Raw genomic sequence first — 16,034 nt, forward strand, 5'->3', positions numbered from 1 at the left:
GAATGTCAATCTAGCTAGCTAGCCAAGAAGCCTTGCTGAATGTCCCTCATCTTGGTTCCTTGTCATTAAAAGCTGCTTTCTGGCAGCTCTGCTTCATTATTCAATTATTTCTTCAAAGTGCTAACTCCAACAGGGGAGTATTTCCTCCCAACAGCAGTGTAAAAAGCTTAAAACAACCCTTCCCCTTTAAGAAAGTACCAACAAAGAAAAAAAAAAACCTCATTTGGAGATAGTAAGTCTAGACATACTACCAAGAATGCAAGAAGGGTGGAAAAAACAAAAGATTTCTTCCAACAACCAGTTCTCTGAACTGCTTAGAAAGTTAACAACCAGTTCTAGCGAATAGGTGAGAACCTGTAGAATCCCACCCCTGGTTGTTGCTGGATAATGTGTCAGTCTTCTATCTCAAAGTTTTCTGAATTCAGCTGAAATAAACAAGGAGCCTGCAAATCTTGCTTTTCCTTTCAATTTGTCTGGAAATAGTTGACAATTATGGACTATTGTGACAAGTGCTGAATTAGTGAACGTGATGTTGGCAGTTCATGTCTTGGCATCAAGCCTAGTAATTGAAAAATATCATGTTCATTATGAGCTATATGGCAATTTTTAAAATCTATTTTTATATTGCAATGAACGGAAACTAATCAAGAAAGAGAAGCAACTTAGAACTAAGGAGAAATTTCCTGACAGTTAGAACAATTAATAAGTGGAACAACTTGCCTCCAGAAGCTGTAAATGCTCCAATACTGGAGGATTTTAAGAAGAGATTGGACAACCATTTGACTGAAATGAGCCAGAGGTTGAAGTAGAATGCCTCCAAGGTCCCTTCCAACTCTGTTATTCTGTTAATTAAGAAAAAGCTGACATTATTTCAGCACCTGAAAAAATGCACAAACATTTTGGGAGCTTCTGTATCACAGAATAGGTAAGACAATATTCGTTCTTCATATGGCCATTCTACTCTTAAGGCTTTGTCAGCCCCTCCAATTCTATTTGCATCCAATTCTCAGCAGATGAAAGATACTTCTGGACCAGCCAAGAGTTAATCCTCCATGCAAACACTGAAATCTCTCTCCTCAGCATTTTCCCAGTCTTTATACATGTTAGGGTCAGATAGAAAGAGGCAGCAACTGTCTTCCTTTTCAAAGGAATTTTCATTTTGTTGCATTCTCACCTGATCGTTGTTTTCCTACTGACCACATACTGGACATGCAAGAATGACAAAAAGAGTGGGTATTTCTGTAGATCTCAACCCTGCAAAGTTTTTGTAACCTTTTAAAATGATACTTGAACATCTGTCATGAGGATTTGGTATTGCTTGAGCATTCCACATAGCTAGCTTTGCTTTTTATGTACCTATTAAATAAATATTGTCAGACTATGAATTACTGAAAATAATGTAGCCAAAACATTTTAAGACATTGATGAGGTAATGTAACATCCTTTATTTATTAGCTAATTACTTAGAAGTGTTGGTATTTTTTGAGTCCCTTTATGATTGGCACTACAAGACTGACTAAAAACATAGTTGAAATATCCTGCCCTTGAAAAGTGGTGGAAAACTCAGTTAGAACAAAATGTAGTTGTCCAGACTGTTGGATGGTGTGGTCTTTAGATACCAACTACTGCTGATTTCCAGTTTATTTCCCACTCCCATTTCCTATCATTAAAGAATATGTTCCTGAATATTAATCTGCCTGTGGTCTACTTAATTCCACAGAAGTTAGTTTGGTATGTATTTAAGATAGAATCTTTTTTATACTGGTAACAAAGTCAGAAGTTTGGCACTAATCCCTGCTACAGGACTTGCGCTATACAGGCAGTTCTTGACTTACAACAGTTCATTTAGTGACCATTCAAAGTTACAACATCACAAAGGGACTTATGACACGTTTTCACACTTATGACCATTGCAGCATCCCCATGGGCACGTGATCAAAATTCAGATGCTTGGCATCCGATTCATATTTATGACGGTTGCAGTGTCCCAGGATCATGTGATCATCTTTTGTGATCCTCTATCAAGAAAAGTCAATGGGTAAACCAGATTCACTTAACACTCATGTTACTAACTTAACAATTGCTGATTCACTTAACAACTGTGTCAAGAAAGTTCATAAATTGGGGCAAAACTCGACAAAGGTCTCACTTAGCAACATAAATGTTGGGCTCCATGATTGTAAGTTGAGGATTACCTGTAGTTTTAACATATACCCTACCTCCAAATGATAAATTGTGATAACCTCTGCCACCACTTTTCAGCAGTAGAGTTTAAAGGAGATGCCAGAAATAAATGAAATAAGGGATTTAAGGCTGCAAGGTTTTAATATATGTTTCATGCATGTTTTAGTTTTATTTGATGTTGGTTTTTTTAACTGTGTAATATAGCAATAGCACTTAGACTTATATACCACTTTATAGTGCTTTACAGCCCTCTCAAAACAGTTTACAGAGTCAGCATACTGCCCTCTTCATAATTTAAATACCATGGAATATAAAAAAACCAATAATAACTTTTATTGTTGTCTTAGTACTTGGCTTTGGTTACCTTGAAATAACTTGATTCTTAATTAACTTGGAAAAAGATCCAGAGAAAGAAGGTGTCACTGACATAAAGGCTGAAGATGAAGAGGTGAGAAAAAGCATGGCTGCTGAGCCTGTCCTGGGAGACAACAAGACTGACAGCCTGAGGCAGGAGGATGGTAAAGAAAAGAAATGTAAACACAAAGGAAAAAAAGACTGCAAGGAGCAGGGGAAACCCGAGACCACAGAGGCAAAAGACAAAGATCACATTCCTAGTAAGAAGAGAGAACTAAGTGCAATAATCACAACTCCATTTCTATTATATAAACTTTAATGTATTTCCTTGTTGCTAGTCCTTTTGTGGTTCTGTGCATTTGTGTGAATAGCTACAGGCAGTGATGGAAAAATAGACTATTTTTTAAAAACCACATTGTGAAAGGGTCAAATCAAGCACCAGAAAGATTATTACTCAGTAAGTAGTTCATATTTGCTTGCAAGCCAAGTTTTTAAAAAACAATTCTATGAGCACGAACATATCTCTAGGCCATTTTATATTGTTGAGAGAAATATGTAATAAAGTTTTCCTGGTCTTGAAAACATCTGGCAGGGGTGTGTGTGTGTGTGCTTTTTTTCTTCACATGCTTATATTACTTATTTTTCTCATTTAAAAAAGTAGTATATCTATATGAAGAAAAAAGGGCCACATTTTTTAGAATGATGATAGCTGGTTTTAAAATAAATTTTATTAATAAAAGTCTACAGGTTCTAAAAACAGTATCAATTCTTCCCTTTAGTGGGTAGCTCAACATTCATAGTGCTACTTTAAATGATATTTAACTATGTTCAAAAGATTACCTACTATTCGTAATTATTGTATTATTATTTTTGTTAGGCATTTATGTATAATGTATATAATTGCACCTAACAGATATATACTGCTGAATCATAATAATTCCGTCTAAACATCTGACTGACATGCAAACAAAAATAATATGTATAATATTATTAAACAAAAATTGATTATCCCAGGTCCTTGAGAAGGATAATTGGAAAAAAATGCCAAACCCAGTCTAAACTATGTGACCACCATAACAATTTAAATTTGTATACAGCCCAATTCTTATATCAGTAGATATGGTTGAAGCCCTTCATGGTCCCAACCATATCTACTGGTATAAGAATTGTATATTTCTTATATAAGATTGTATATTTCTATCTTAAATTGAAATTATAGTTATAAGCATTAAGGTTTGTGTGCCCTGAGCCTGTTTTGTTTTAGCTGAGTCGAAGTTTCTACACTTGCTGACAAGATGGTCAATCCAACATTTGACAAGCAAAGAAGAATCTCCTTGAAAGACTTGAAATAAACCAGATCCATTTTGGTTCATCAGGATTTCAGTTGTGCTGATGGATGAACAAAAGCAGACAATCCTTCAAAAAGATCAGCCCTGTCAAAAAGCAATGATCATTTTACCCAATCTCGTCCTCCTAGTGCCTTCTTATCAACTCTGAATGTCTTGCAAGTTCTGAAAATGCTACAGAAGCTGGCCTACTTTGCCCTTGGTATATAAATATCTCATATTCTCCTTTTTCACCTTGGACCTTTATACGATAGAGGAATTCCTGAAAACATACAGTGATATCTGAAAAATATTGTCATTTAAATTTCTCCAACTTGTCTTGTTTATCTGTTTATTTTCCTATATCAAGATTGGAGAAAGCAGAATCCTAGAGAATTTTATTTATACACACATACGCACACACATACATACACATTAAACTGCATAGGATCTCACGTAGGTACACTACTAATATATATTAAGTGATCGATATAGATGGATGTTAAAAACTAAATTATCCATGTTGCATTTGCTCCATGCAATTTTGCTGAATTTTAAACATTATTTATGATGTATTCAGCACAATACTTACTAGTGCAAGATGCACAAGACAAAGAGGGATTGGTAGAGTGCAATTTTATGCCAAAACAATATGAGTTTTATAGTTTATTGCATTAGTCATGGTGATTAATCATCATAACGTAAGCCAAATCCAAGCAAATAACCTAGTATCTTAATAGGAGATTATGCACTGAGATATTTAATTATTTATATTACAAATCTTGATTTAATTTGCCTTAATCATTTTGATAGATATTAAATAGATAATTTGAAATTGTTTTTTAATACTGGTTTTTTAGTTATTTCTACTAGATGATCCATCTGCCTTTTGCACAGAGGGGTGATCACATGTCTGTTAGAAGAAACAGGACAGTGGATTGCATAGCATAGGCCTCATTTGAAAGAATCTGATTTGTCCTCCAATTAGAACTCATTTTGTAGTCCCAACTGCTAATTTGCCCCATAGTTCCTCCTCACATAAATTCTAGGTTTGAGGTAAGATTGAAATACCAACTCTTTCTTCAAACTTTGAAACAGAAAGGAGCTGATACTCTTCTCTGACATCTGGAAATTTCATTTGGACTGTGTTCCTCAACCTCTAATGTCCATTCCTTGAAAAATAGATAATCCATCACTTGTGCCGTTCCTTCACTTTTAATTGCATTGTTATGAAACAATATATGCTATTCTCTACCATCTCCTGGACCATCTTAGATCTTAATTTCAAATAGCTTTTTGTGTTATAAAAGTGGAAGAGTCAATGTAAGTTCCAGCCAAGGACTCAGCAGTAAAGTGGGATATCCTTAGATGTAGTATCTCCAGATTCTTCTGATGCTGCACAAGCTTTACAGAAATGTGCCACAAATCCTGAGGTAATTTGGATAATCCTAAATCAACAAATCCCAATTTAACATCTTCACATATGCCCAATGAGATTATTTACTTTAAAGTCTGTTTTTTTTGGCTCCAAATGAAATAAAATACTTCCCAGGGTGACATTTAAAAGAACACTTTTATGAGCTCAGCATTTGGACAGTCAGGATGAAGTGGGACAAAAGGAAAATGTAGCCTTGGTCTACCCTGCTGAACAACAATGGTTTTCTCCCAGTAAGACAAAAAGGAAAGTGTTATTTTAAACTACAGAGCTTTCATGCAGTCCCTTTTGTAGAAAGAAGAAAATCCATCTGGACAGATGTCTTGTTTTCATGCCAGGTTCCTAGATTGTTACAGATCACCCCTGCTTTCTTCAAAGTCTGAAGCAGCATAGCATCCCTTTTAAACTGCTCTGTGCAAAGTCTGTAGATAAATGGCCCATTATTCATTTGCAATTACTTAATACAGTCCAGACTGGATATGTTTCTTTTTACATTGCTGCATAGCTGTATTTATGGGTTAAGGTTTATCATTAAATTTATTTGCCATCCAGCTTGCTGCAAAGCAATTTCATGATGGGGAGGGGATCTCAAATGCCTATTCTCTCCCTATAACTTAAAAACTGCGTTTGTAATTTCTCTAATTGTGTAGAAACCTGTTGACTGAGGCAACTTTGTTTTCCCTGTGATAGAGGCAACCCTGCTTTCCATATATTAGCTGTGGAAAATTATTTGCATTGGCAAAATGAAAATTTCACCAAATGAAATTATCCTGTAATTTCTCTAAAAATTGGCAATTAAGGCAATATGGCCTCTTTTTTAAAAAAATTCTGTGTGGAAACCTAGCCACCATTTTTAATGTTAGTGCCACTTCTGAAGTTGTGATGTTTTATCTAAAAATACCTTCTAGTGATATCACCGAATTTGAGATACCCACTAAAGGAATTAATTAAACTAGGCTCATCCTTGTATATGCAGTGGTAAAACCAGACAGAAGGATGATAGAATTCATAAACATTGTGTCAGTTACAAGTGATTGGTGTTAGATGGTACTTTACTTGATAGTTACCACAGGCACACACATACACAAAAACATTCTGTAGGTCTGGTTTTGTTTCCAGCTTAATGTAGTACAGTAAGAATATATATATCTTCTTCTTCTTCTTCTTCTTTTCTTCAGCGTTTGTCTCGCACTCTGGCGAGGTCCGCTAATGTCCTTGAGTACTGCTTCCACGCCTCTCTGTCTGCCACGTATGTCGGGTCTGCCTCGCGATCTCTAGATCGGCCTTGATCGTGTCCATCCAGCGTTGCTTAGGTCTACCACGCGGTCTCGCTCCTCCGACAATCACTTTCATCGCAGATTTGATGATGGATTCTTCCTTGGCGCGACTCACATGGCCGAACCATCGTAGCCGGGATTGCCTCATGACCGTGGGGATGGGCACGACGTTGAACCGTCTCACGCACTTCTTCATTCCTGACGCGATCGAGTAGGGTGAGGCCTACCGACCATCGGAGCATTCGCATCTCCATTGTCTGGAGTCTGTTTTCGACTTCTTTGGTCGTCGGCCAGCACTCTGCGCCGTATATGGCCACGGGCGCACCACAGAGTTATAGATTTTCGCCTTCAGGCGCATCGGCATCTTCTTGTCACAGAGGACACCCGTGACGGACTTCCATTTGCCCCACGCTGCGTTGATCCTGGCTGCCACCTCAGTTTGTAGTAGGCCTTCTTCCCCAAGAGTAGTTCCCAGGTACTTGAAGGTGGAGGCGCGCGGTAGCTCCTGCCCGTTCACGTGGATGGAGCCTGTCGGTTCGTGTCAGTGGTCAGGTATTCGGACTTCTTTAAGTTCAACCGAGCCCGAACTGCTCGAGGCGGTCGTGCCACTGTTGGACTAGGTGCTCGAGTTCAGCCTTGCGCAGGTTGGCCAGGAACACATCATCGGCGAGAGCAGCGTCCATGGGGCGGGCGTGTGCAGGTCGTGTGTAATTGTGTCCATCACCAGAATGAACAGCAGTGGTGAGAGAGCAGAGCCCTGGTGTACGCCGACGGTGATATTGAACTCCTCTGATATCCCAGCTGCCGCTTTTACACGGCTTTTGTGACATCTGTATAGGAGTTGGACCCATTGTACGAGTAGCTCAGGCACGCGCATGATCTCGCAGTGCGTACCAGATGAGATCGCGGGACTCGGTCGAAGGCCTTTTCCAAGTCCAAGAAGGCGGTGTGGAGCGGGATTTTCTTCTTCTCTGTGAGCCTCCATCAGCATCCGCACACCGAAGATGGCATCGGTGGTGCCGCAGTTCTTGATGAATCCGGCCTGGTTGACGCTGATGTCGACGATGTCCCGAATGCGCTTATCGAGGACGCGCTCAAGATCTTCATAGTGTGTGACAGTAACCTGACCGGTCTGTAGTTGGAGCAGTCCGCTGGGCTGCCCTTTCCTTCCAGATCGGAACAGTGGTGCTGCAGTACCAGTCGTGGTGGCACTATTCCCGTGGAGACGATGTTGTTGAACAGCTCGCACAGCCACAATGCCGAGCCCGGTAGTGCCTTTTTCCAGAAGTCGGCAGGGATGTCGCCTGGTCCTGTTGCCTTACCGCTTTTTCATGGTTTTGATGGCGCCGGTGACCTCGCTGGCGTGAATGCCTGAGACTGGGCCTTCGACGGGGTCACCTCGCGGGGTTCGTGGGTGTGGGAACTCCTCGGTGGAGATCTTCTCGAAGTATTGCCGCCACCTCTCGGCAGCGTCTCTGGGGTTGACGATCAAATTTCCCCTTTCGTTGTTGATCCCATGAAACTGGTCAATGTCCAGGGTCTTCCTGTGTCTGCTTTTGGCTAGGCGGTAGATCTCATTCTCGCCTTCTCGCGTGTTTAGCTTCTCGTAGATGTCGTCGTAGTGGGAGCTTCTGGCTGTCGCTACTGCTTTCTTGGCTGCCTTTTGGCCGCCTTGTACTCGCAGAGCTTCTCGCTGGTCTTGTCCTGAAGAAAGGCCTTGTAGAGCCGTTTCTTCAGGTGCACGGCATCTTGTACTTCCGGTGTCCAGAGCCATGTATCTCGCTCGATGCGTCTCCGTCCTGGCTTGGTACAACCAAGCTGTTGGCAGCCGGCAGTGTGAACAGTGCTCTTCAGCATGGACCACGCTTCCTGTGGCCCGTCGACCATCTGCAGGAACTGCTCCGGTTTGATGAGGGGTCCCGCCATCTTCTTCTGGTTCCACCACTTGATTCGTGGCTGGTCTGCATTCTTTTGTCAATCTTGGTCTTGGGCTTGCTGATCCTGATCTTCGCCATCAGCGGCCTGTGCTGACTGCTCGATTTGCACGGGTACACCTTGGCGTTGAGCAGGTTTTTAGCGGCTCTTCGTCGTACGATGATGTAGTCGATCTGTGTGTGGTGGTTCCCATTTCTGCTATGGTAGGTGAGGAGTTGGGGTTCTCGCCTAATGAAGCAGGTGTTCGTGATGGTCATATCATGGGAGTCGGCAAAGTCCAGGATCCTCTGGCCATTCTCATTCATATCGCCTGTGCCGTGTCCACCGTGGCACTGGTGTCCGTTTTGTCCCGCCCTACATGACCATTCAGGTCGCCAGAGATGATGATGTCGTCTTCATATGGGATCTGCCTGAGTTGGATGTCGAGCAGTTCCCAGAAGGTATCCTTCTCCTCCTCGTGACATCCGGTCTGAGGGGCGAGGCGGACAAGATGTGTAGGCGCTGCCTCTCGGTCGCTACGACGATTATCATCAGTCGCTCTGTGAGGCGCTTAACTTCTGCAACGGAGCTTTGCCAGCTGGGACTGACAACCACAGCTACACCGCCGCGGTTTTCCTTACAGCTGGTGTATATGATCTTATAGCCGTCTATAGTCGTAGCCTTGTTGCCCTTCCAGCGAGTTTCCTGGAGGCAGCAGATGTCCAGCTTCCTGTCCCGCATGGCCCTGACGATCTCGGTCGAGCGTCCAGTCAGCGAATCCACGTTCCAGGTGGCCACCTTGAGCGCCTGGCAATCCTCTGTTCCCGCTTGCGATTTTTCACACGGATCGGGTAGTCTCCGTGCGCGCCAGACCCGGACGCGCCGTCATAGCTTTCTCACACGGTGCAAGTGCGCCGTGCTTTCCGCGTGGACCATTTCGTTGATTTTTGACGCAGGCCAATGGTCTCCTGCGCCCGTCGGTTCCCAACGCGGTAGCATTGGGCGTGTGTTCAGTAGTGGACGCTTCCACCATGTTGATGCGGCATTTGAGTACTCCAGCCGGCCTGTCGCGTGGGCCTGTCGCCGGAGGGTCTGCTCTCAGTTACGGTCAGCGTTTAACGGCTTCGCGCATCCAGGGGACACCACTTGGAGGTGGCAGATCGCTGTAGACATATACATATACATATACGTATATGTATATGTATATGTATATGTATATGTATATGTGTATGTATGGTATTCGGCTTGGTTCGGTATTTTCCCACGTCATTGTAGTTGTTCTTTTAAAGTTGTAGCAACGTTTCAGCAGAATCTCATCTGCCATCATCAGGCTTCTGTATTGTGTCCGTCTGTGGGTCAGACTTTACAGTGGTTTCAGATTTAAATTTGGGGCAGCCTATTGCTGTGCCAGAATGGTTTTTTCTTCATCCTGATTGGTTGGGAGTCTTGGTCTGTGTTTATTGGTCTCGGAGTTTGCTGTGTTCTGCTTGATTGGTGTCTCTAATATCTTCTGTCTGTTTTTGGCTCTTTTGTATCTTGATTGGCTGGCAGCATTGTGTTACTTTATTGGAGGCCTTAGTGCAGCTTGGCTTCGGGTAAATGGACGGCTATCATTAGTTAGGAAGCTGGGTTTCATCTGGGTGCCTGGTTGGGGTGTGTTTGAGCTGGAGGTATCAGGGGGATCTGTTTGTGCCCAGGTGTTTGCCTGGCTTGTGGTGTGGAGGTTTTTGTTTGTGAGTGCAGGCTTCCAAATGATTGACAGCCTGGTGGAATCATCTCTTCTATTCATGCTTTCTGGTCTTTTTTCAATCTCTATGGCTTCTCTGATGATTCTGTGGCTAGGGTTTTCTATAGTGGCTAGGGTTTTGGTGCCATTGAAGTTGATGCTATGACCTGTGGCTTCCATGTGTTGGACTAGTGAGGAAGTGTGTTCCAGCTTTTTGACTGCATTTTTGTGTTCATCCAGGCGGGTACTTATTCTTCTATTGGTCTGTCCAATGTATGTGGCTGGGCATGATGCACAGGGGACTTCGTATATGCCTTGGTTTTCCAGGTCAATTTTATCTTTGGGGTTGCTAAGGATGGCTGCTATTTTTCTGTCTGTTTTGAAGGCAGTCTTGATGTGATGTCTGTGTAGTACCTTACTAATTTTGTCTGTAGTACCTCTTATGTAGGGCAGGACAGCTGTTCCATAGGTCTGTTCATCTTCTGGGTTTCTCTTATGTTTCAGTGTGTTTTTGTGGATCAGGCTGGTGATTTTGCTTTTGTGGAAGCCATTGGCTGTCAATACTTTAGTCAGGGTGCATAGTTCAGTACCCGCGAAAACTTAAGAAAACAAATATATATATATATAGCCTGATGATGGCAGATGAGATTCTGCTGAAACGTTGCTACAACTTTAAAAGAACAACTACAATGACGTGGGAAAATACCCGAACCAAGCCGAACACCATACATGTAAGTACCGAAAACTTAAGAAATATATATATATATATATATATATATATATATATATATATATATATATATATATGCTGCTTTAGAATTTGTAATTCATTATACGTAAGTAATGTGACCACTGCTGTTAATAAACAACTTAGCTGTATAAGAGTTGTAACCATGAAGCTTGCCTCTCACTTTTAAAATAGATTTTTCTTTGTTTCAAGCAAATCCATATTTTGAAGTGGAGCCCTCTGGTTTAAAGCCCGGCGTGAGCATCCAGAATTTGGTGAAGATCTACTCCAATTGTTCCAAGCCAGCAGTGGATGGAATGACCGTTACCTTCTACGAGGGCCAAATCACGGCTTTCCTTGGCCACAATGGTGCTGGAAAGACAACCGTTATGTAAGTCAGTCTGGCTTTCAGAAAGAAAAGATCGATAAGAAGCCAGCAGTTAAGTCATTGGACTAGAATTGGAGGATCCTCAACCGTGAAAGTTCAGTATGTGGCTTTGGCAAGCCACTTATCTTTTATCTCACTCTATTTTAGAGTGTTGTTGTTGGGGAAATTGGAGGAGATTATTACTTCATGTATATAGTTTTGAACAGGAAAAAATAGGCAGACTTAATGGTGAGTACACATCAGATCAAGAAATAATATTTGGGCATCTGATCTGCTGAATGTATATGCTTAGATTTCATTTAACATTCTGAAATAATGCATAGTTTCACAGGAAGATTGTGCTTGACTCCTATACAAGGATGATAAAACTGAGCATTACGTATTGAGCAAATTCATATAATAATGGAATGACAAATTTCATTAACTTTGCTTGTGATGATAGAGTTTACTTTTGCCAATACCTTTCTGCTCTGATTGTACTTCCTGCTAATTTCACTTGCTTTCAAATTCTTCATTGACTCAAAAGGCAAATAAATAACCTTAAAAAGTCATTGCACCGAGTATGCTCAGTTGAAAGCAAAAAAAAAAAAGTCTAAGTCCCACCAACAGTTGGGTTCAATGCCCTGCGTGTGCTTGTGGGAATGTTATATTTAGCTACATTCCCTTCTAAACTTGTGTGAATGGCAGCTGACATATTGATTCAGAATAGTCTTTTCAATCAAAAGTGCTTCTAAACAGCTGTTTGCCCAATGAGTCAAAGTATATTTTGTGTTTTAATTAGTTTAATTGGGTTGGAGGGACCTTGGAGGTCTTCTGACTTTCTTTTCCAATAAAGCTTGAAGGATATAAATGGACATTTTTCAGCTAGAAATAAATTATATTTGATCTTTTTATAAAATTAAATGAAACAGATAGAATTCTTTGCATAACATTTTGAACTCAACCTGACCAGCTAGTCAAGGGGACCTGGTGCCTGTTTGATATTGCAGCCTAGCCTTCTTGGTTGAAGATTTAAATGTTCAAGCGTATTCTAAATTTGCATGGGCATAAAGTTATTCCTTGGAGCTACCTGGAATTTAGATCCAGGAGCAACCCTTTCCAATGTAGATAGTACCTTTGTCCCTAGGAATAGGTTGATCCTGTTCTCTTGTCTCAAACATTGTGAATTATGATGTCAGTTTATCTACTTCAGCTACAGTCTGAAGGAAGAGGAGAAGAAAAAATATATATTCTAAAATAGGCAAAGTCCTGGGAGAAGGAAATGCCTAATAAATATGAAATAGAAGAAACAAAAGCAGATGTCTCTCTGGAAGAGCAACATTTTCCTGGGGTCAGGTCTTGCGTTCAAAGAGATGGAGAGTATTTTGTCTGGAAAAGCTGAAAAAGCAATGAAATCACAATGTTGATATGGCTTTTGGGCCTATTAGAGTTCCAGGTGCATTGTTTCTCAGGAGTCTGGACAAACATTTTTTGGCTTTAATTTCCCAATGCCGCTAGGTTTCTTCCTGAGGAATTTGGGGATACTGTGGCCAAGTCAACATTGCAAAAACTCTGGACATTGCAGTACAGCTACATCCTATTTATTTTTATTTATTTATTTGATTTGCCAATTGTTTACAAGATAATAAGTATAAGTGTATACATAGTTGTGAATACATGAAATGGGTACATATAAGAAAAATAAAAGAATAAGAGAAACAATAGGACAGGGACGGTAGGCACGTTGGTGCGCTTTATGCACGCCCTACAGACCTCTTAGGAAAGGGGTGAGGTCAATAGTAGACAGTCTAAGGTTAAAGTTTTTGGGGTTTGGGGAAGAGACTACAGAGTCGGGTAGAGTATTCCAGACATTGACCACTCTATTGCTGAAGTCGTATTTCCTGCAATCAAGTTTGGTGCGGTTTACTTTGAGTTTGTATCTATTGTGTGCTCTTGTATTGTTATGGTTGAAGCTGAAGTATTCATTGACAGGTAGGACATTGCAATGTATGATTTTATATACCATGCTTAAGTCCGTTTTCATAGGAACATAGAGATGAAAGTAGATCATGTAGTCTCTGTCCTTGCTATTACAGTTGAGGAAGTCTACCTGTGCAACATCCTTAATAAGTAGGATGTATCTTTGCTAATAGTCTACCATACTCAAAGGTAGTTTGAACCACTCTGAAATTGCTCATTTCTTCCTAATGGTCTATCAAAATACTGTCTTGTCATTTGAACCTGCTGCCTTAGATCAAAATAATTTATGTAACATTGAATAAATCTTCCCCATTATTGGTATGACAGCCCTTCAAAGATTTGAGGATGACAAAGTAACTTTAAATATTCTTCTGGTATTCTGAAATAAGAGACTTTGGTTTTTGAATATGGTTTATGCAAATACACAGCTAAGTAGTCCTAGTCCCATGGAGAATTTAAGGTTAAGAAGAACTTAAAGAAATGAAAATGCTTAAAGAAGTGAAAAACATCATAAAAATGAGACGTTTAACCAGGTATGTACTGCTTGCCAATTCTCCCAATTAATGGCAGGCCATTCCCTCTTTTTAAAACCCAGGTCAGAGTCACACTAATTCCCTAGTTCAGCATAGGGAGAATATTTTTTTAAAATACAGAGTAAGAAGAGAATATGTATTTTTATTTAAAAAACAGAAATATCATTAGAAATCCCTTAGTATTAACAGGTCTTTTTGCACATCCTATCTAGAACGTATTATATGAATATCATCTTCAGTCAGTAGGAAGATGGCTTTGAATGTAAGATAATTGCTCTTTGGGAGGGAGGGAGATGAAAATTCTAATCAAAAACACACTAATTAATCCATTCATTTTTGCATTGTGTTCACTTGAGTGTCTCCAGAAATCTCAGGCACCAGTTAATGGCATCTGTGGTCTCCATTTATCTGAAATAATAATAATAATAGCTGCAATTTAATTGTTATTTACAATTACTATATTATTATCATAATTTCTAATTATCCAATATTCTTTATTTAAGTACCCGAATAAAGGTTTTAGTGGTCTTTTTTTTTTGTCTAGGTCTATCATTACAGGTCTTTTCCCACCCACATCTGGAACCATATTGATTGATGGAATGGACAACCAAACACACATGGATTCCATCCAGCAGAGTTTAGGCATGTGCCCCCAAAACAACATATTATTCAAGCAGTAAGTGCTAATAGAAATGTGTTTCAAAGTTCTCCAAGAGGCCTTGATTTTGTCAGTAAAATGCTATAAGGTGCCAGGATATTGATATAAGAGGAAGGTCCCAATCTGCAAGATAGCAGACTATGCCCAGGATGTATGGGGTCTGTAGATATTCTCTCAGCCCTCTTTCTGGTCCATGCAGTATACAGATCTTCAATGGAAGGCAGGCTGATTGCAATAATTTTTTCTGCAGTCCTAACCTCTCCTGTATGGTTGCTGTGCCAAGCCAAACATTTTCTACTTGTATTAAATAAAACTAAAAACGTTGGCAAAATCTCACTTCAGTACTGGCACTCACTATCATCTTATTCTAGTCTCCTGTCTAGACAGATCAAGACAGATGCTCTTCAACCCATGAAAGGGTTCTCCATAGCTGCAATAGAGCTTTCCTAGTATTCTCAAATACTATTTCTGATGGATTATGTTCTCTCCTCTTTCATAATTAATGAAGCCCCTCCTTCCATCTCCCCCTCCCTCTCTCACTCAAATAAGCCACTTGATGCCAATACGGTATACATACCTATTTCTTTTGCCCCTGAAAAAACATTTTTAAAGAAATATGAAAAGCAACATTTGCAACATTCTCATTTATTCATTCATTCAGTTTCCCTTTGGTCAGTTAAAACCACCATTTTTTTTTCTTTAGCCTTACTGTTGCAGAACACATCCAATTCTATGCCCAGTTGAAAGGAAGAAGCAAAGCAGAAACAAAACTGGAAATGGAAAAGATCCTGGAAGACATTGGCCTACCACATAAAAGGAATGAAGTGGCTCAAAACCTGTCAGGTGTGGGAATTGGAGAACCATAATTTGTCCAAAAAGCTACAGTAATCTGTTCTTATTCTGTATTAAGACTGTATTTCTATCTTTATTTTTGCAAGACTTTCTTGCAACATTTTATAAGAAAAATGTTGAATGCACATATTAAATAAGAAATAAATTTCAGAGCAATACTTTGTCTGATAGTAAAACCTAAACAAGAATAATATGGCATCTTGAGCTATAGTATACTTCTTCTGGTCTAAACTGTTATGCACATTAATCCATTTTATCAAGTGCTAAAGTGGCTATATATGAGTTTTTACTAGACTTTGTAAAGTTGACTTAAATATTTGATGTGAATTCTCTTGTATGTTACCCAAAAGCAAACTGTCCTCCATTAAAGTAGACCTTTCTTGGATAAAAATATATAACTATGTTTTAAGATGCCCCCCCAATTTCCCTTAAATAGGTGGCATGCAACGGAAACTATCCATCGCCATTTCTTTTGTGGGTGAAGCAAAAGTAGTAGTTCTAGATGAGCCTACATCTGGAGTGGATCCATACTCCAGACGCTCTATTTGGGATCTCCTTCTGAAATACCGCTCAGGTAATTTTATTTCAAAAAAAGTAACTCTGACTTTAAAACAACTTTATACTGCACTATAGGAAGCATGAGTTACTTGATAATAGTTTGGGTATGTATGTGTACTCAGTGTTGAATGTATGTTTTGTACT

General features: G+C 40.1%; 1 protein-coding gene across 8 annotated transcripts in view; it reads left to right on the forward strand.

The window, feature by feature from the left end:
* The window catches only part of ABCA4 (ATP binding cassette subfamily A member 4), a 117,113-nt gene that overhangs the window by 58,099 nt on the left and 42,980 nt on the right, over window positions 1–16,034 (forward strand). For all 8 annotated transcript variants that reach the window (XM_087960656.1, XM_087960655.1, XM_087960659.1 and 5 more), the window contains 5 exons: window positions 2,586–2,798; window positions 11,156–11,333; window positions 14,367–14,498; window positions 15,184–15,323; window positions 15,769–15,906. In XM_087960656.1, coding sequence (XP_087816782.1) covers window positions 2,586–2,798; window positions 11,156–11,333; window positions 14,367–14,498; window positions 15,184–15,323; window positions 15,769–15,906 — 801 coding nt within the window. The remainder of the gene's footprint in view (window positions 1–2,585; window positions 2,799–11,155; window positions 11,334–14,366; window positions 14,499–15,183; window positions 15,324–15,768; window positions 15,907–16,034) is intronic.

This window comes from Notechis scutatus, chromosome 3 (genome assembly GCF_049901735.1).
Source record: "Notechis scutatus isolate UNSWTSFEM ecotype Mainland chromosome 3, rNotScu1.2, whole genome shotgun sequence".
NCBI lineage: Eukaryota > Metazoa > Chordata > Lepidosauria > Squamata > Elapidae > Notechis > Notechis scutatus.